The sequence below is a fragment of the Balaenoptera physalus genome, assembly GCF_965194825.1.
Source record: "Balaenoptera physalus genome assembly, chromosome: 15".
Classification (NCBI taxonomy): Eukaryota; Metazoa; Chordata; class Mammalia; order Artiodactyla; family Balaenopteridae; genus Balaenoptera; species Balaenoptera physalus.
Genome location: NC_138894.1, coordinates 90,513,369 through 90,533,306, shown reverse-complemented (window position 1 = coordinate 90,533,306; position 19,938 = coordinate 90,513,369). Strand labels below are relative to the sequence as shown.

The 19,938-nt window shown below is 56.5% G+C and overlaps 1 protein-coding gene across 3 annotated transcripts in view; it reads left to right on the top strand.

Moving 5' to 3' along the window:
• The window catches only part of ATP6V1C2 (ATPase H+ transporting V1 subunit C2), a 52,601-nt gene extending 32,678 nt beyond the window's left edge, over nucleotides 1–19,923 (top strand). For 2 of the 3 annotated variants that reach the window (XM_082425863.1, XM_082425862.1), the window contains exons 5-14: nucleotides 1,731–1,825; nucleotides 6,469–6,560; nucleotides 7,870–7,968; nucleotides 8,584–8,652; nucleotides 10,575–10,667; nucleotides 10,780–10,873; nucleotides 13,279–13,416; nucleotides 14,237–14,334; nucleotides 19,245–19,377; nucleotides 19,649–19,923. In XM_082425863.1, the coding sequence (XP_082281989.1) occupies nucleotides 1,731–1,825; nucleotides 6,469–6,560; nucleotides 7,870–7,968; nucleotides 8,584–8,652; nucleotides 10,575–10,667; nucleotides 10,780–10,873; nucleotides 13,279–13,416; nucleotides 14,237–14,334; nucleotides 19,245–19,377; nucleotides 19,649–19,738 (1,001 nt within the window). In that variant the 3' untranslated portion in view covers nucleotides 19,739–19,923. The remainder of the gene's footprint in view (nucleotides 1–1,730; nucleotides 1,826–6,468; nucleotides 6,561–7,869; nucleotides 7,969–8,583; nucleotides 8,653–10,574; nucleotides 10,668–10,779; nucleotides 10,874–13,278; nucleotides 13,417–14,236; nucleotides 14,335–19,244; nucleotides 19,378–19,648) is intronic. The other variant, XM_082425864.1, reaches the window with a different exon arrangement.
• Nucleotides 19,924–19,938: the final 15 nt, after the last annotated feature.

Here is a 19,938-nt window from a genome sequence, read left to right as displayed (position 1 = left end):
CGGGCAGGGGCCCCTCTTAGCTTTCCCTTCTCTCTCCCTCAAAGCCCCGGAGAAGGCTCCTCGGGGCACCGGTGTCCTCGCCCGGCTGGGTCCTGACCTCTTGGTGACCTCTCCGCAGTGCTGTTGAGGTTGGAGTGACGCGTGTCCCACTCCGGGCGCGTGTGAGGGCCTCAGGGAGTGGGCGTGGTGTCTGTAGCGCCACAGGAGAAGGTGCAGACGTGACCTTCCTGACCCGGCCTGGCCTTCCTGTTCCCCCTCCGTCCACACTCCCTGCTCCGTCAGCTTGACCCGGGGGACCTCATGCCCCGCACGCGATGCTCACCATTGCACCCCGCCTGGCGCCCAGCGTCCTCCTTCACTGGCCACGTGGCAGACTCTGTCCCATTCCGTCCCTGCGTGAATACGGGGTCCCCATGAAGCCCTCGGAGCCCCCCCAGGACAGGGCTCTCCCCCTCCTTCCTCAGCCCCTGCCAGCCTTGTGTTACGCTGCTCACCGTTGTGTCACGTTCGACTCGTGTCCCGAGCAAACAGGGAGCACCTCGAAGGCGAGGGGGCTACGGTCTGCTGTCCCCAGCACGGCAGTGAGCTGGCCTTCAGTCACGGCGACTGAATGCTGAGGGGGCAGTGACCAGTCCCGGCGTGAAGGGCCGGCGTCCACATAACCTGGGGTGAGAGCCCAGGATAGCAAGGCCCATCTTGCTGGGGTTCATGGAATCCTGGGGGCCCCCTTAGCGCGTCCTGCACTGAAGGGGTAATGGACCGGGGTGTAGCCTGCAGCTGGCCCCCGGGTCGCACCCTTTCACTGTGCCTGGAGCTCACCTGAGGAGAGAGGGCCCTCAGGAGGTGCGCGGACACCCCTTCGCGCTCCCATTTCTCAGGTCAGGAGGCTGAGGTGCAAAGAGGTTTGGTTACTGACACGCCCCAGGGCCCCCAAGCGCCTCTGGCTGACCTCCCAGCCCCTTCCTCCACCCGCGGCTGGTGAGAGACAGTCACAAACACCCTGAGCACGCAGGTTTAGGCTTGCTTTTGGAGAAATTAAGAGAGAAAAGAAAATTTGAGAAAACACTGATTTGTTCCACTCACTATACACTTTTATGTAAAGAACATACCCTGACAAATGCATGTCCGTACCAGGTGGTAAAAACCACCTTCACTAACTCCAGTATTTCGCTAACGTTGAAAATGCCTTCGTTGAAACAGACGCGTGTGAGGACCTGGCCTATGTCTAGCCCCGGGACGGGGGAGAGGCAGGGAGATGGTCATCTGCAGGGCAGGTGGCACCCATGGTGGCTGTGGGGCCTTCGGGGGTTGGCTTGGGGCTCTCTGGGGTACCTCTGGGGTACCTCGAACTTATAACTCAGCTGGGAGTGTGGTCGAACCATCTGGAAAAGGCAGGGGATTCGTCTGGTGCCGCAGAATACCTCCGACTTCGTGGCCACCCCCTGGGAGAGCAGGGCCTCTCACACGCGGGGCTCTGGGGCAGCCGTCTGAGTTCGAGTTCGGGTGCGGGAGCGCACCTCTGCAGCATCCTGACGGTAGGGCCACCCGCGGTCGCCTGGGCCTCTGCTCCCGTGGGGAGCATCTGCTCTCCCGGAGGGGGAGGGCGCCCTGAGTCTGTCCTCCCGTTTCTCTCATTGCCTCCTTGGTTTCAGTGGGGACGCTTGGCCTGCCTGGGTCTCAGGAGAGACGGGAAGTCCGCTGTCTGTTGCAACGTGTTTATGTTCTTCCAGCTGACTTAACGTCCTTTGTGACCCACTTCGAATGGGACATGGCCAAGTATCCTGCGAAGCAGCCGCTGGTGAGCATAGCAGACACTCTGGCAAAGGTAAGAGAAGGGCCTTCTCTTGGGGGACGTCACACTGCTGTGACCGGCGTCACTGACCATCTGGGGTGAAGCTACACGGCGTTTGCACCCTGGCGAAGCCAGGAGGGACTTTCCAGAGGCGGGAGGCTGGGTGGGTTCTCGCCCTGCCCAGTGGCCCTGGGTGGGGTCCCTTCCCCTCTGGCTCCCGCCAGCCCTGACTGGGCCCTGAGCTGTGGCCTTCCATGCGCCGGGCAAGGTCAGACGCCTTTGGGTTTCAGGGCAGCCCTGGAAACAGGTTGGTGACCACCGGTCCTCCCTACACCTCTTCCAAATCTGCCACTGGGCAGGGTGGCTTCGTCCTACAGGACACTCCCCTCGACGGGGGCTCTGAGCCCCTGGTGTTCTGACCCCAGACCCCGCTGCCCGTTCACCGCGCTCCCCTTTGAAAGATGCTGATGGAGAGGTCAGCCCCACCCTGACTCTCCCCACCCCGACGGTGATTGTTTACTTAACAAAAACTATCTGCTTCCGTGGAGAGTTTGGCTTAAGAGCCCTAACTCCTGGGAGGCAACTCTTGGGGTCCCACCCCCGGTGACATTGGGGAGGCCAGTGAGTGCTGCCGCCATGATTGCACTGTCCCGGTGAGCGGGGCCTCCAGCTTCTGCTTCGTTGATAAAAGCACCAAGGCGGAGCCCTCTGGGGACACCGCGGGTGTCTTGCGGCGTGTTGACTCCTGTTGGTCCCCCTGCGGGCGGGCGCTGGTGGAGAGTCTGAGATTTAGCCCGATGGTTATGGCCACTGTCCCTCCGCTCCCTCCAGGAGGCACAGAGCCCCTAATGCGTCACGTCTCCTGTGGCTGGGTGGCTGGGGAGCATCTCAGCCAGACCGGGAGCAAAGCCTTCCTGTTGTCTCAGGGCGACAGAAGCGCCCAGGTGTGTCTGGGCGGGTCAGGTGAAGGCGATGGACTGCTGGGACGCCCCCCCCTGCCCACCTTGCAGTCCTGTGCATCTCCTGCTGGCAGGCTGGCGCCCGGCCTGTGTCTCTGGGAGCACGGGTGGGACCAGAAGGCTCCGGAATCTGAGTGCGGCTCATCGGGCACCCTTTACGTCACAGAGGTCCCAGCCCCTCCTGGGGTGACTGAGCAGTGATTCTGGAAGGCCCTTCGAGGAGGGGCTCCCAGAGCACCTGGGCCAGGTGTGGCATCCAGGAGGGTGCTGTGCCCCTCCACCCCCAAGCTGGAAGCACACAGTAGTTTGTGGGACTGGCCGCTCCCCGCCCTGCTCTGGTGAGGCCAGGCCGAGCCAGGCAGCATGGCCAGGGCTGTGCCAAACGTCCACTGGGGACAGCGCTCGCCGGCATGGCTGTCCCGGGGATGCAGGCAGTGAGGAGGGGTCCCAGAGTGCATCGGGGCGTCAGCTGATGGGGGGGGGCAGAGCAGTTGTAGAGGACAGTACCTGGCTTCTCTCTAGTCCGGGGGACCCAAAGAGTGACTTTGGCAGGAAAGCAGGGTGGGGAGGAGGGCAGTGGTTTGGAAAGCGCTCCCTGTGTGCCTGGAACCATGCTGGGCTTGTACTTCCCACGTCACCCCTATGGGGCAGGTGTCGCCTTCCTCTGCTTTCAGATGGGGAAGCTGGCTGAGAGGTTGCGTGGCGTCCCTCAGCACCTGCAGGTGTTGAAGTATTGCCCTGGGATGGGGATGCAGGTCTTGGTTGGGCTGTATGCCTGGCATCACTTCCCAAGGAAGCCCTGGGTTGGCTCCACTGCCAGGAGTCAGCTCTTTGAGGCCAGCCGGGCAGAGGCTCCGGATATTGGCTCCCTCACCCCGTCCTGCCCCAGGAGCACTCGAGCGCTGCCCTCAGCGCTGGCTCAGGCCTGTTCCCCGCAGTGGGAGATCTGAATCTGTTAACTAGAGACGTCCTAGTCAGAGGAACTCCCTTCTCCGAAAGTGACCAGTGTCTTCTAGGTGTCCGAACAGGTCTCCCCACCTGGGAGGCGCCCTGTGCTGACACTCACAGGGCTGGGCCCCAGACCCTCCCGACAGCTGGGAACTGAGCCCACCTGCCTCCCCTAATGAAGAGGAGCGAGGATGGGGACGCAGCCCCTGGCTGTGTCCGTCTCCACGGGCTGGGTCGCAGTGTGGTTTCAGAAAGGCTCCTGAATCTCACCGGCACAACATAGCAGTTTCTTTGCCTACCGCACGCATGTGCACGGTGCTCGGCGGGGGCCTGCTCCCTGCCAGCCCACTCGGGCACCGGCCGCTGGCGTCTCCACCACCTGAAGCATCCCTGGGTGCTGTGCAGGGAGGTTCACGGGGTCTCAAGGCTCTGCCTGGCGCACCTGCCCTCAGTGGTGGGAAGTGCATGCCAGCCGCATGCCAGAAGGAGCAGGACTGGGAACGTTTGGTTCTGGAATGTTCTCGAAGCACTGCCTTGTGCCGGCCGCGCTGCCCAGAATTGCAGAGAGGACCCAGACCCAGCCTGCCCTTGAGGGGCTCAGTCTGTTGAAGAAAGGGCTCACCTTTCTGGGTGACCTGCTCTGAAGACTGTAGCAGCTCACGGTAATTCCATGGCACTGAGCTCAGAGAGGTTCAGGAGCTGACACCACGTCACACAGCCAGAGCTGGAACTGGCATTCAAATTCGGGCCTGACGGGTTCCCAAGTCCTAGTTCCTCTCATTGTTTTGCTGGTTTCTAAACACAACTCTGTAGTTTTTCATTGGCTTGTGGTAAAATCAGAAGAATAAAGATGACACAGGATTTTTTGTTTGATTTCTTTTTCCTTTTAAAAAAATTCAAATGTATAAATCTTATTTTAAAAATCAAGATCTGTGGCTTGTAGCCATGTCAATTTCCTGGTTACGCTGTTGTATTGTTATGTGAGATGTTACCAATGGGTGAGACGGGTACATGGGATCTCTGTGTACTATTCTTGCAATTTCCTGTGAATCGATAATCATTTCAAGGTAAAAAGGTTCTAAAAATTGTAAAAAAAAAAAAAAAAATTATAAATCTTATTTTAAAAATCAAACAATCAAAATGGAAAGATGAAAGCGTTAAAGGCCCCCACACATCACCTACACGTCCCCTCCCCTCCAACTGCCACTCCCTTTTTTTTTAATTTTTATTTTTATTTATTTATTTATTTATTTTTGGCTGTGTTGGGTCTTCGTTTCTGTGCGAGGGCTTTCTCTAGTTGTGGCAAGCGGGGGCCACTCTTCATCGTGGTGTGCGGGCCTCTCATCATCGCGGCCTCTCCTGTTGCGGAGCACAGGCTCCAGACGCGCAGGCTCAGTAATTGTGGCTCACGGGCCTAGTTGCTCCGCGGCATGTGGGATCTTCCCAGACCAGGCCTCGAACCCGTGTCCCCCGCATTGGCAGGCAGATTCTCAACCACTGCGCCACCAGGGAAGCCCTGCCACTCCCTTTAATCTCCCTAAAGGGAACAAATGTTTACAAGTTTAAAGTGGATCCTCTCATCTATATTAAAAGTATATATATTTCAACTCAGAATTGCTCATATCCTACAGATCGCCTCCTTTTTCTGTGTAGTGATTCCTGAGATATTCCCATAGCAGCAGTGGTGTGCTGGTCTGTTGTGTCTGTTGGTGCGATGTAAATGTCCCCTCCGCAGCCGAGGGCGGGCCACCAGTGAGGCGCCCCTGAGTGTGTCTCCTCCCGGCGTGGCCTGGAGGAAACGGGCACAGTCTCCCAAGAGCCGCGGGGCCAGCCCTCAGCCACCGTGTCGCTGGAACAGTAGTCCGTGGTGTGGGTGCCGTGCTTTGTCGGACCAGTTCTGTGTTCGTGGACCCTGCTGTTAAAGTGTGAGCCAGAAAATCCCCACAGTTCCCACGTGCAAGAGGGGTTCGCCGCTGTCTCTGAGCCGCTGGCTTCAGTGACCTCGAGATACTGATTTGCAGTGATCGTCGTAACAGCTGCTGTGCTGTGAGCGCTTCCGTTGAATTGGGCCCGGTGAGCATTTTTCTCACTGCTGTGGGTGAGTTATCACCCCGGCTGAGCAGGTGGGGCACCTGAGGCCAGGCACCTGGAGAGCTGAGCCTTGGGCCTCAGTTGTCTCATTTCCCTGCCCACCGCAGGAGGGCATCCCGGACGTGCTCCTGAAACTTCCAGAACAGGGGGATCTCCCTAACGTCAGGCTGGTGACCTGCCTCCAAACTGAAAAGAGCCTTCCTACCTACACAGAACAGGAAGGGGCTGCAGTGGGGCACAGCTGAGCCTGGAGACCTGGGTGCTGGTCAGGGCTGGGCTACAGCGGGTCCCCCGAGAAGCCGGGATGGGGGTCAGCCCGAGCTGACCTCTAGCAGAGCCTGAGAGCACGTGGAGTTGGGGCCCTGGGGGCCCTGAGAGTACGAGATGGGCTTGAAATCGGGACAAGACTCAGCTTGCTGAGTGATCCTAGAAAAGCCATTTATATCTCGAGCCCACTGTTGGCAAAGTGGGGACGTTAATAATCCCTTCCCTGCCTCCCGGGGTGAGCTCACTGTAGGGTCAAATGCTGGAAGGCCTGGGAGAGCAGAGGCGAGAAAAACGTAAGCCATCCCGGCAAACGGGCAGGGTGCAGTGTTTTCCTTAAGTGCACCAGGAGCAATTTGCGGCAATTTTGAAAAGTTCAACCAACTCTTTAAACTCTTTTGCTTTTCCAAATAGCAACTGGCACAGATTGAGACGGACCTGAAGTCCCGAACGGCCGCCTACAGCGTTCTGAAGACAAATCTGGAGAACCTGGAGAAGAAATCCACGTGAGTATTCGGGTTCCGCGCTCCTCGCGGCCTCAGGGCCTGGCCAGGGCAGCGTCCAAGCACGGGCCTTTCAGATCACTGGGTGAGCTGGGTGTCTGTGTCTGAGAGAGAGAGACAGCCAGCCAGCCAGCCAGACGGACAGACAGACACAGAGGCACTCCTGCCTCTTCAGGAGTTACGTGCTGGGCAGGGAGGGCCAACAGTAACAGTGGTTGATTGAACATACACGGAGTGAAGCAGGGGAGGGTGAAGAGGGCCAGACAGTCTCTACCTCCCTCTGATGTTTCTCTTTTTCTTCTTCGGATCAGTGTTTATTAAGTACCCACTATACTCAGGCCTTATGCTAGGCCCTAAAGATACAAAGCAGAATAAAATATCCTTTCTGCGCTTGGAGAGCTCACAGTTATTCACTCAACAAATATTTATGGAAAGTCTGCTTTGCACAAGGGGTACAGGTGTAAACCGGACAGATAAGTTCTGGTAACGTAAGGAGTCTGGGACAGACGGGCACCGCAGGGTGCCTTTGGAGAGGGACCCTAAGGGCCTTATCAGTGATGGCTGGTCGGCATGGGGAAGAGGGCGTGTGGGTTCCGGGCGGTGCAGTCTGGAGAGCCCTGTGGGACGGCTTTTTACCTAAAGCTTCGGTCTTGACTAAGGGCTCGAGAACTCTTTCCTTGGGAAGCAACGGGCACTTGGGTATTTAACCTCATGGCCTACATGCTGACGCTACAGACCGTCTCAGTAGTTGTGTTTTGGCCCATTTGCTGATACAATAGCCTTGATCCCTGTGCTAAAAATACCATGACCTTGATGAGACAGGTTCCACTGGACACACGTACAAAGCTATTTCAGGTGAATGTCCCCTGGCTGCTGGACCTGTAAGGTGTGTCAAGTGAAATGGAGCCCTCTTCTGGGCCTGTCTCTGCCCGGAGTGGCCCAGGTGGTGGCGTGAGCCGACCGCTGTGTTCCACTTGGGTAACATAAACTGCCTGTCGCCAGCGATCCCCTCCCAACAGCCGGTGGCTTGCTCCGGGGCAGTGCAGCTGACCGAGGTGTTGGATTCAGCTCGGGTGACTGGTGGTAGGACCTGGGGTCCTGCCAGGCACAGCAGTTCTGGGCGCCCAGACACAGAGCCGGGGGACACTTAGCCCAGGGCCCCTCCCCCTCCCCAGGAAGCGTCCTGAGCCTTGCTGTCCCCTGCTGCCCCTGCTGTCCCAACACCTGCGTGTCGCGAACGTGCCGGGGGTCTGTGGGATGCCTCTGTGTGCTTTTCTGCTGGTCACAACCCCTTTGTCCCACGTGGATGCAGGGGGAACCTCTTCACTCGGACACTGAGCGACATTGTGAGCAAAGAAGACTTTGTGTTGGATTCTGAGTATCTGGTCACACTTCTGGTCATTGTTCCCAAGTAAGTGGACCAGGAAGGTGAGTGGTGTGGGGTCTCCATCTGGGTTGGTGATCACAGAAGGAAACTCGTCCCGCCCAGCAGAGATGAAGCGGGAGTCCCGCAGGGCCAGATCCTGGAGCCCTAAATGGCAGCTGTGGGGTGGTCAGGGGAGCAGGTGACAGTGCTTGTGGCGGTAATGGTGACAGAGGTGGTCATTTCTTGGGCATCTGCTGTGTGCCCGATGCCACACACTGGAGCTCGTTTCCCTCACAACAAGCCTGGGGTCGGGCGGGGGCTGTTACTAGTCCCTGGTCCTGCGGCCAGAGAGGTCAACTGGTTTGCCCAGGCTCGCACAGGGCCAAGATTAGCGCTCCCAGCAGGCATCTCCTCTGAGTCCTTCTCATGGCCCCTCCATGGTGCCTGGGGCCTCATGGGGAGGCTAAGCCCCAGATGGGGCTGGGGACAGGGGTCCCAAAGCCCATGGCAGGGCCTCCGGGGATGTTTGGGGCGCTGTCTGGCCCCTAGCCCTGCTCCTCTCAGTCCCTCAGGGAAAGGGCCATGCAGCTTCCTGGACTCTCAGGACACCCCACGATCTTTACTGCAAAAAAATCACTGAACGATTCTGTATTCTCACAGACCAAGCTATGCACAATGGCAAAAAACCTACGAATCCCTCTCGGACATGGTGGTCCCACGGTCGACGAAGTAAGTGAGACCTCGGCTTGGCCCCAGGGCCTGGGGTGGGTGTGGGGCATGTGTGGGTGCTCTGGGACACCTAGCCACCAAACATGCCCCAAGGGCACAAGGGCCTTCAGCCCTCCACACTTGTGCCTTCATAGCCACACACTCAGCCACATGCCAGACTCCCTCCATCTTTCAGAACCCTGCTTCCTTGCCCCCTCCTCCGGGAAGCCCTCCCTGACTACCTTGTGGCCCTCAGGGCATGCAGGGCCTGCGCTGTGCTCTGCTCTGCATTCTCAGCTTGGCCTGGATTCTTCCCCACCTGAGGGTCAAGCAAGAGCCTGGCTGTGATGGCCGCAGAGCACAAGCAGGGGAGGAAAAGAGTCTCGACGTGTGGCCTGCTGGGGTCAGAGCAGGAGCGGCCATTGAGGGCTGGAAAAGTGACAGCAGAAGGGACAGAGGAACATATTTGAACCATGAATACCACACAGCTGGGAAAATCAACAGTTTAGCGTTACGGGCACGAGCAAGGATAAATCTCACTCTGTCATGTTAAGCGGAAAGCAAGTTGCAGAAGGGGACACACAGCACGAAGCCATTTATTTAAAATCTAAAAATAGACAAGACTAAACTGTATGTGACTTGGGAAATGCAGGTGCACGGAATTATGGGTGTTTGAGGATGAGAAACGCCAAACTCAGCACAGCGGTGACCTAGAGGTGGGATTAGAATGAGGTTGGGGAGGGCATGTGGGGCTTCTATTGTATGAAAATTGTTTTATGTCTTAAGCTGGGTGGAGGATACAAGGGTATTTATTCTCTGTACCTTCTCCCGTGCCTGAAATAGCTTGCACTTTAAATGATTTCTCAGTGAGTCTTGGGCAGCCCTGCCCACTCCCATCCCAGCCCAGAGGCCTCTGGCCTGGGACGCCTGCTGGCTCTCCCAGGGTCACAGACTCACGGGAGATAGCAATCAGGAGCTAAACTGAAGGGTGCAGGGCGCAGGACAGTCACAGCCCGAGGTCACCAGGGGAGGCTGCCGGGGCAGAAGGAGGAGGAGGGCGTACAGGCCGGCAGAGGAGCTGGCCCTCGACGCTGGCCTGCTTGGCAGGAGCGTTCACTGCTCTCCAATGCTGGCTCTCCATGGCCAAGTGCTGGGAACTCCTGCCAGGAGAGGCTGCTTCAGGAGGTGGCTTGACTTCTCAGACCAGAACCCGCAGGCCCTTCATTGTCAGGGGGCACCTGAGAGTCTGCTGAGATTACTCTGGAAAGGTTTCTGGAACCGGGGTCAGCCCCTAGGGGTGTGGGCTCGGAGAAGCAGGAAAGGTGACCCGAGACCCTGCTTGGGCCCAAGGGCTCCCATTGTCAGGTCATCTGGCCAGCGGGACTCAAAGACGCTCAGACCACGGGCCCCAGTGACCCCCATACTGAGGACAGCAACCGCAGTGGTCCTACGTCAAGGTGTGCCAGGGAGACCACGTCTAATTAGAACATTGTGACGTCGGACGTGAAATGCCCATCGTGGGATGGTTTCCACCAGCTGGAACTTTGCCCTCTGCTTCGTTACAACCACAGCGCGTGAGAGGCGGCGCGCCCCGCTCGGCACGCCAGGTGACTAAGCCCTGCGTGCGGCTTGCTCTCGGCCGGTTCATGGCCTGGAGCCCACCCCAGATCCGAGCAAGTCTCCGGCGTTTAGGTCACCCCGGAGCCCTAGCCTGGAGGGCAAGTGGAAGTAGCAGGAGACGCCGGGAAGGCGCCGGCAGCTGACACACGCAGCCAGAAGTTAGGCACCAGGAAGGGACGCCCTCGCTTCCTCCACCCTCGCTGCCGCCAGGGCCACCAGGCTCCCCCTGCAGCGAGCCACCCCTCCGGGGAGAGGACAGGCTCCTTCGGCCCAGCTCCGGGGCCTGCTGGTGGGTCCAGTGAACAAACGCTTCTCTCCCACAGGCTGATAGCTGAGGACAACGAGGGCGGCCTCTTCACCGTGACTCTGTTTCGAAAAGTGATTGACGATTTCAAAACCAAAGCCAAAGAGAATAAGTAAGGGCTGGCCTTGGTGGGTTTCCCCGGGTTTGGTTTGTCTCCACTGGCGGCGGGTCTCTGCTCTGACTGGAAGCTTCTTAGCGAAAGCCTCTCGTTTGCTTATCTTAAGGTTCACTGTCCGTGAATTTTACTATGATGAAAAAGAAATTAAAAGGGAAAGGGAAGAGATGACCAGATTGCTGTCGGATAAGAAGCAACAATACGTGAGTCTATGATACAGGCCCGGAGGATTTTCTTGAAGGCGTTGGGTGGTCCCCGCCCGCGCACCCAAGGCCTGGAGCAGAAGGGCCCCGCCTAGTCCCAACACCCCACGCCCGACGTCCCTACTTGCCCCGTGCACACTCCTGGGGCTGCCAGACAGGGTCTGGGGGAGGGTGACAAGCGCCGGTAACCTGGAGGTGACACATGAGCTGTGAGCCCTGCTGTAGGAGATCTCACCGAGCCCGGCACTGCCCTCCGGGAAGGAACTCTCAGCTCCATTCTGTGGAGGAGAAAGGCTCTGAGAGGTGAATGAGCACTGGCCCTGGGACAGGACCCACCTGCCCCCTGGGGTCGAGCAAGGCTGTCAGGGCTCTGGGCAGGGCCGCCTGTGCTGAGAGTGGCAGGGCCGCCGCCTTGGACAGTGCAGCCAGCCGCCACCCAAAGCCCTGGTCCGTGCGATGTCCAGGTGTGCTGTGACACCCCCGTCACCAGCACCTGTGTGTACCTCCCCGAGGCTTTCAGCAAAGAGTGGGTGCTTACCCTAGAGACTTCCAGCCACAGCCACTCAGGACCTTCTCATATGTGAGGGCAGCTGAGCTCAAGAGAGAAAAACAGATTTTCATTTTTGCAATGTGAATGGTGTAGCCTTGAGAGAGTCGCTCTGTAAAATGGGCACCTTCGGGACTCAGCATCCTGCAGCTCAGAGCGGGGCTGAGCCAGGGGGGGATGTTTTCAGGTCCCCTGCCCTACAGTCCCCCCAGGGAGGGTTCTCAGAGAAACTTCCAGTTCAGCCTCTAGAGTAGAGAGGAAGGGAGGGGTGAGGAAAGTTGGTGTGTAAACATGAAGCTGTGAGTGTGTGTTTGGGTGAAGAGCCAGTGCCCCCCGTGGGGCTGTGCCTGTGCCCCGGGCCTCCTCCTGCCTCGGGCTGGGGGATTCTGTGCCTCCCGCCTGACCTTCCTGGGTCCATGGCCTTTGCACAGGGACTGCAGACACCTGGCCCCGTCAGGAGTGAGAACCAGCCACGGGGCCCCGGAAATGGGGTCCCCAGAGCCCCACTGGATGGACCCATCCCCCTCTGAGGAGGAAATGGGAACTGATCATATAAAACTGCCTGTGAGGGATTTCAGCCCTTCTCTCCCCGAGGAGAAAGGCACGCGCACGCACACACACACACATAGTGTGTGGACATGTGTGTGCACGCCAAGGGAACACACGCTTCTTAGATCCACAATCTGTCGGGCTTGGGCCAAGGCTCCGGGGCCCTTCCTGAGACTAAGGACTGAGCTGGAGCCCTATGCGCCCGGCCTCGGACCCGACTCACCAGGCAGGAACGGTGCTCACCAGCAAGAGCTGAGATCCGAAGGGTTTCCTCCTGCACCTGAGCTCGCCCAGAACCCTAATATCCCAAGAAGGTTCCAGCCTTCTCTGTAGCTGAGCCCTTTCCCCGCTTGCTTTACTCCTGGCCCGAGCCCCCCACGGTGTCTCTGGAGGGAGCTAGATGGTGGCACCTTTCACAGGTGACCAGGGCGAGCCTTTGGCACCCACCTCCGCGCTGGCACAGACCCCCTGGGGATCAAGGTGATACACCCGAGCCCAACGCCTGCGCCTCTGTCTCAGGTTGCTCGCTGGCATGTTTTCGCGTGGTGTAGATTTCCGCTCCCTGGTTGTCCTGGGGAGCCCTGCCCGGTCTCTGTGGAGGGGAAGCGGAGCTCCGAAGGACAAACTAACTTGGAAACTTGTAGTTCCCTGCGAGGCTTTTGCTGGGCGCCAGCGAGCAGGGGTCAGCTGGGGTCAGCCCTACCCTGGCTTCTTAAGAATCTCTTTCCCCCTTTAGCCTTTTTGGAGGTGCATAGGACCAGCATCTTGCGTCCGTCCTTTCATTACCTAGGTCCTGGGTGTCAGTTCCCTTTGAGAGCACAGGATGGGATTTTCCCGCTTTTTGCACCTGTCTGCAGAGAAAGATGATAAAGGGTCGAATGTGTCCTAACAGCACACCTGACCAGTTTTCTGCGTGTAACATGCTTAAGTGCATCCTGACGGCCAAGGAGGCTACTGTGAGCTGGACTTGGGAGAGACACCCTGACTCAGCCCAGACAGCCCGGAAGGTGGAGCTGGTTCCACAGACGTTCCAGGGAGGGGGAGCTCCTGGCCGAGGCCAGGCCAGGCCGAGGGAGGGGCTGTGGGCTCTGCCCCTGGAATCTGGAACCCGAGGACGTTAACACCCCCGCACTGGAGGGGGCGTGCCAACGGCACCGGCGCACCTCCAGTCCAACCAGCACGCAAGTCCCGAGGGTGGACTGGCACGCCTGAGCCTGCCCTCAGATGCTTTTCAGGCCGTGAGAGTGATTTCTGTTTGTTTGTGATGCATGTTTGCTGAAAGATTAATAAATCATTTCTGTGCCTTTAGCAAACTTCCTGTGTTGCTCTTAAAAAGGGATCATCCACCTTCCGGGACCACAAGGTTAAGGTAACCCCGCTAGGGAACCCTGATAGGCCCGCTGCGGGGCAGAACGACAGAGAGAGAGAGAGTGAGGGCGAGGGTGAGGTAAGCAACCCCCCGGGAGCCCTGGGGTTCCCCGGCTCGCATGTCCTCGCCCGCGCAGGCATCTTTGGAGAAAACAAATCCTTGCGTTTCCTGTTATCTACTATGGCTTTTGAGGTCTTAAATTCAGGGATTCCAGAATCATGCCTTCCTCCTAATCTGCAGGGTCTCTTGGGAGCTGCCCCTCCCCCTCCCCCTCCCCCAGCAATGATTGGTGCTTGCTGGCCAGGGTGCCTTTGTCCTGGCTGGCGGTGGCTGGAGCTGGTGATGGGGCAGGTCCTGGCTGGGGGATGGTGGTCGGGCAGCTCAGCTCTCTTCCCCTGGGTGCCCGCCCCTGACCCACCCCTGACCTTTGTGGGCATCCCAGGAGGACCAGCCATACCAGCATTAGCGATGGCGGCTGTGGCCACGTGCAGCGGGGCTGTGAGGAACGCCCTGGAAGTGGCGGCTGGTGGATGATGCCGGGACTTGGGGTGGAGCCTTCGAGAAGGGGGGCTCCTTGGCGGTGCAGTGTCAGCCAGAAGCTTTCTGGCTGCTTGCTGAAAGCCCCGAGGTCAGGGGCCGCCTGGCCCCCCGCGGCCCGGTTGGTGATGGCCCCATGCGTGTGCCGGCTGGTTGGCCCGCTGAGCTGCCCCAGCGCCAGGTGCCCTGGAGAACGTGGGCCTGGGCCTCACCCTGGCCTCGTCCGACCGACTTGCTGCTTCTGCTGGCCCCTGGGCGTTTCTTCTCGGCTCGGGGCTTGCTCTGTCAAAACCCACGTCCTTTGTTGGCCGGGCGTCGGGTGGAGTGGCCGGGAGGGGTCACCGCACTCCTGTCCCTGCAGGGCCCGCTGCTGCGATGGCTCAAGGTGAACTTCAGCGAAGCCTTTATTGCCTGGATCCACATCAAGGCACTGAGGGTGTTTGTGGAGTCTGTGCTCAGGTGCGTGGACGAGATGCCGCCCTGGGCTGTCCTGCGGTGGGAGGTCGGGCGTAGCCAGCTCTGGGGCCACCTGGGCTCTGCCACCCCCTTCTGGCCCCTCCAGCCTCCTCTGGGACACGCCCTGGCTTTCCTGCCCTCTTCCTCTGCAACTCCTGGCTCTTGGCAACAGGCTTAGGGTTTCCTCAGTCAAATAAACCTTCCCTGAGTCCTGAGGGCCCCTGCTCTCCGGTGCTCTGTCCCTTTCCTGCCAGTCATGGGGCTGGTGTCCTGCTCCGCCCACCCCCGCTGTGCAGCCCACCAGGGGCCAGTGGCTCCTGGAAGAAACACCAGCACCGACCGTCTCCATCCTTGACCTTTGAGGCCTAACCCTCAAGGCAGCACAAAAAGTAAAACCCAAACCAAACCGAACCAACAACAGCTAAACTTATTTTACCTTTTTTTTTTTTTTAAAACAAATGCAAAATAGGTTCACTATTTTGTAGAAACTATAGGTAATCCCAAAGAGTGAATAAAAAGCACCCAGAGGAAACACTGCTAACATGCTGGTGTGCTAGCATCCTTCAGATTTTGGGGGTTTGTTTCTTTAAATTTGCAGATATGCATAACTTTTTAAAACTTTTTATTTTATATTGGACTATAGCCGATTAACGATGTTGTGATGATAGTTTCAGGTGCACAGCAAAGGGACTCAACCATACATATACACGTATCCATTCTCCCCCCAACTCCCCTCCCATCCAGGCTGCCACATAGCATCGAGCAGAGTTCCCTGTGCTATACAGTAGGTCCTTGTTGGTTATCCCTTTAAAATATAGCGGTGTGTACATGTCAATCCCAAACTCCCTAACTATCCCTTCCTCCCACCCTTCCCCCCTGGTAACCATAAATTCATCCTCTAAGTCTGTGAGTCTGTTTCTGTTTTGTAAATAGGTTCATTTGTATCATTTCCTTTTTGATTCCGCAGATATGCATAATTTTTACAAAATGTTTACAAAAATGGAATCAAACAGGAAATATTTGTTGAAGCCTGTTTTCTACCGTGTTTGAACACATCCTGTGTCCTGAACTATGGGGGATCTTGGCAACACTGCTCACGGCCGCTGCCCCCTTCTCCCAAAGCTTGGCCTGCTCTGGCCTGCAGGCTCCAGTGCCCCTCGGCCCCTCTGGTTGGTCTTGCTGGGCCCCTTCCGCCAGGCTGACTGCCCTGCTCTCTCTCTCTGCTGCCCAGGCTTCCTAGGTCTCTGCTGCCGTTCACTTCCCGACCGGCTTCCCTGGATTCCTGACTCACCTTCCCTCCCGCTCCCTTCCTCCTGATGCCCGTTTCTACCAGTGGCCTCAGGTCCTTCCCCAAACTTCAGGGCCCGCTTGGACACCTCCGCTCCCTCATCCTCACGTCCTTCCCCCCTCCCTGCACCTCTCGCACCCCTGACACCCCTCCATCCTGCCTTTGCCTTCTCTTCCACCATCTCCCGCCCCAGTTGCTGCTTGGTCCCCTGCCTCCCGTTCATCCTGCACGTGGCTGCCAGTGTGGTTTTGTCCAAATACACACCGGGTCTGATGGTGGCTTCTCATCCTCTCAACCGTCTCAGACCCCTGTAATGGCAAGGATTGTGGCACTGGGCTGAAGGGCACACTCAAGATAACCCAGAGTGTTCCAGCCATCGACAGGATAGACGGGCCCCAGTCTGTCCCTGCTCACCTTGAAAATCAGTGGTTCTCAGGCCCAGTGTGGCAAAGCCTGCCCATCCTTACAGGATGCCCATTTTGCTCAAGTGAGAGATCGAGATGGATGTCCCTAATATCTTGTTTAAGCTTGGTAAAACTGAGTATATGCAAAAATAATTCTTTTCAAAACTATCAATGTATGACATTTTAAAAAACTGTACTTTTTATTTCTCCTGAATAGTTGTAATACATGAACACTGTAAAAAAAAAAAATTCAAGTTCAGAAATAATGTACTGTGGAAAGTAAGTTCCTCGCCATCCCACTGCCCATAGATCATCCCAGTTAATGGTTTCAAGACTCTTCTCATCCCCTAAATGTCATCATTTATACTTAATGTTCTGCAACTTGCTTTTTTCATCTGCTTTGCATTATAGTCTTATCAGTATGCATAGAGATACTCGCTCCTTCTTAATGGCTTTTTCATATTCCATCGTACGGAGAGAGCATAAGCTAAGAAAATAGATGTTAAACTAACAAGTTGATTAGAGCAGACGGGTAAAGTTGGCCTGTTTCTTGATCCTCCGACCCCGCATAGGTCTTTTCCCCCGGTTCGCACTTGTTGCTGTGTCTTTTCTCAGAGCTGGTTTTGTCCTTTTTCCCTACCCTGAGAGCTGGAGGGGAAGGCTGGGGTGACTTGGCCTCTCTGCCTGTCACCCAGCCCAGAGTCAGACAGAGAGGAAGTGCCCCACGTTTGTGGCCTGAATCAAAGAGAAGTGGACCGGCCCTCAACTGAGGAAGTGCTGGTTCATTCTCAGGGTGAAGTGAATCAGGGGCTCAAATCACCCAAGGTGAGAATGGAAACGGGCCCTGGGTGAGTGGTGGGGCCATGGTGAGACCGGAGAAGCCGGTAGCTGGGTCATTAGTCTGGATCTTGGGAGAGGTCTAGTGGGGAATGGATATTAGGGAATCACCAGTGATGATTGCTGTGTGTGGATGGGTTCACCTACAGAGAGTCGCTTAGAGGGAATGTACCAGCATTTAAGGAGTGGAAGCAGAGAAGCCTGTGTGGATGTCAGAGGCCGGAGGAGGGAGAGATGGGTGAGTCAGGGAACAGAAGGCGAAGGCTTTGGCTGCCTCCGGGATGGGGCCGCTGGGAGGTCACTGGTGTGGGCAGCTTGAGCGTAGTGGCTGAAGGGTGCTTGGGTGACACGGGACATTGGGTGCTCTCGGATGTGCGGTGAGAGCGGGAGGGAGTTGAGGGAATTTTTATTTTAAACGGCACGATGGTGCCATGTTACAGGGGAGGGTGGTGGCTGCAGTATTCTCAGCTCGGAGGGTGCAGGTGGAGGGCTCCCCACCGGGGGGGCCGCAGGGGAAGGAGGCTCCTCTACTGAGGCGTCTGGGAGGGGGCAGCAGGGGGATGGCCTGGAGGAGAAAGGAGCAGGGAGAGCCGACCCGCCGTTCCTGGAAGGCACGTTCTGAGCAGGATGAGGAGGTGGTCACTTATACTGACCTGGAGGGAGGGCTAGCAGGGAAAGGACTGGAAGGGTCTGGGAAGAATGTGCAAACCCTGAGACCAAGAGGGGGGTGGGCTGAGAAAGGGGTCCAGGGCGCGGAGGCTGGACGAGGGGGCGGGGAGCATTCATTCAGCCAGGACGGATGGGGTGCCTGTTATCCGCCGTGCACTGGGGATACGTGAGTGAGCAAGACAGACGCGGACCTCTGCCTGCAAGGAGCTCACAGGCTGCTCGGGAGGAGAGCTCAAAGACGGGGTCCTTGTTCAGGAGGTTATCCTTCCAGAGCAACCTGGTGATGAATGCGGTGGGATGCCCAGATCGGAGGGTGGCAGAGGCAGGTTCTGTGTCTGGGTAGCAGAGTGATGGTCTAGCAGCTGCATCTGGGAGCTGGAATGCCATCTCCTGGCATACATGTTGCCTGGGCTGCGAGATTGGTGACCATCGCCCTTTGAGAATGCTGCAGACTTCCCTGTAGTAAGCGGGTAGAGCTGCGCTGGTGAGGTCGAGGGTGTGGGGTGGGCTTCCAGGGCACTGGGAGCTCGGGGAGGAAGTTCAGGAGGGAAGGCAGGGCGAGGGTAGCTGCTCGTCCGGGCGATGGGGGCTCCGGAAGCACGACGACCCTCTGCTCATTGTCCTCTGGGTGACCAGAGCTTTGGTGACAAGGAACAAAGAAGGAATGAGGGCGGTCAGCTGGGCCATCCTCTCACCCACCATCTAGCCCAAGTGCCCCCGCCAGCCCTGCCAGCATCTGCCGGCCTCTGTGGCCCTTGCCTCTTGGGTTTGGCAGGGCCCCGCTCAGCCAGTGTTCTAAGGCAACGGGACTAGGTACGTCTTATGCTTGGTTACAGTGAAGCAATTACAAATGGCCCTTTCACGTATTACTTCACCTTTCTGCAGATCTACTAGGAGACCTCAGGACTTTAGTGAACACTTTGCACCATTAGCAGCCAGAAATGAGGACGGGAAAGCCAGGGGCTAGTTTATGGGCATTGACTGTGAAATTAAAACTAAGTAATACTAACAGGTCAGGCAGTAAAAGGGCATCTTAAGGCCAGCTTTCACATGCTGGGCTCGGGCGTGAAGCACAGGTGGTAAGTATTGAACATCCAAGCGTTTGCTCCCGGGTAGTATATATTATTTATTTTAAAAACACTGAGAATCACAAAATGCATGTTTACCGTTTATGTAGTACTCAGTGTAAATATTTTAAGTGTTTTGAGATACCACCACAGGAATAGCTGCCAGCAAGTGGTTTCAAAGGTACTCGTGCATACAGAGTCCATTTAAAATCCTTTCTGTCCACCCAAAACTCAGCAAAAGGAATTCACAATCTTGATAAACTAGATTTGCGTGTGTGTGCGTGTGCTGGTTTTTTCAGTGGAGAAAAGTATGTCAGCTAAGCTGGGTTTTAGACAAAGGCTCTGGAGTCAGAATATTTAGTCAAAACAGCCTCCCTTCAACTTGACCCCTCACCACCTGATGATCACACACACCCCGGAGACCCCTTGGCTCTTTATAGTCAAAAAACTGTCACTATATCAGAAGTGGGTGAGCATATTCTAGAGATTTTTCCATGCACAAAGATCTAGCAATTAGTCTCACTTCTGACCCCAGACATTCCACTCGAGTTTTCTTTTCCTGAGCTATGTTGCCTCGTTTTTCATTCTTACTACAGCGTCAGGTTCATTTTACCCATATTTGCAGTAACTCCTCTACACTTTGAACAGGTATGGATTGCCAGTGAACTTCCAGGCGGTTCTCCTCCAGCCTCATAAGAAGTCATCCACCAAACGTTTAAGAGAGGTTCTGAACTCCGTCTTCAGACATCTGGATGAAGTCGCAGCCACAAGTATATTGGATGTAGGTATATTATCCAGAAAGGGCTGCCTTTCCACAGTAAGGTCAGCCTCTCCACATGGGAGGTACTTTCCAAAAGCGGTACCTGCCAGACTGTTAGGAAAATCTACACTGCACAAAGGTGAAAGTTTAACAAGAGGCTGTGTGTGTGTTTGGGGTAGGGGGCAGACTGGGGGGCAGAAAATACAGTCAATGCCCAGAGAGCTTTCCTCAAACAGAAAAGTAAAACAAGAAACGAGTTTATGCACTTAGAACATGACCATGTCTTTTGTAGGCATCCGTGGAGATCCCTGGATTGCAACTCAGCAACCAAGACTACTTTCCTTATGTCTATTTCCACATCGACCTTGGTCTTCTTGACTAGAAACATGAGCCGGCACCGCTGAACTGGCATATTTGTGCAAATTACCACAGACGCTTCTTTCCTTTAGCCAGAGAAGAGTTCAAGTATCCTACAGAATTTAAATTTTTAGAGAAATTGCTCACAAAAATTAGTTACAGTTGTATTTATTTTTTTTAAGTTACAATAAAGAAATGTTCTCAATCCTTTGAATTGTCTCTTCA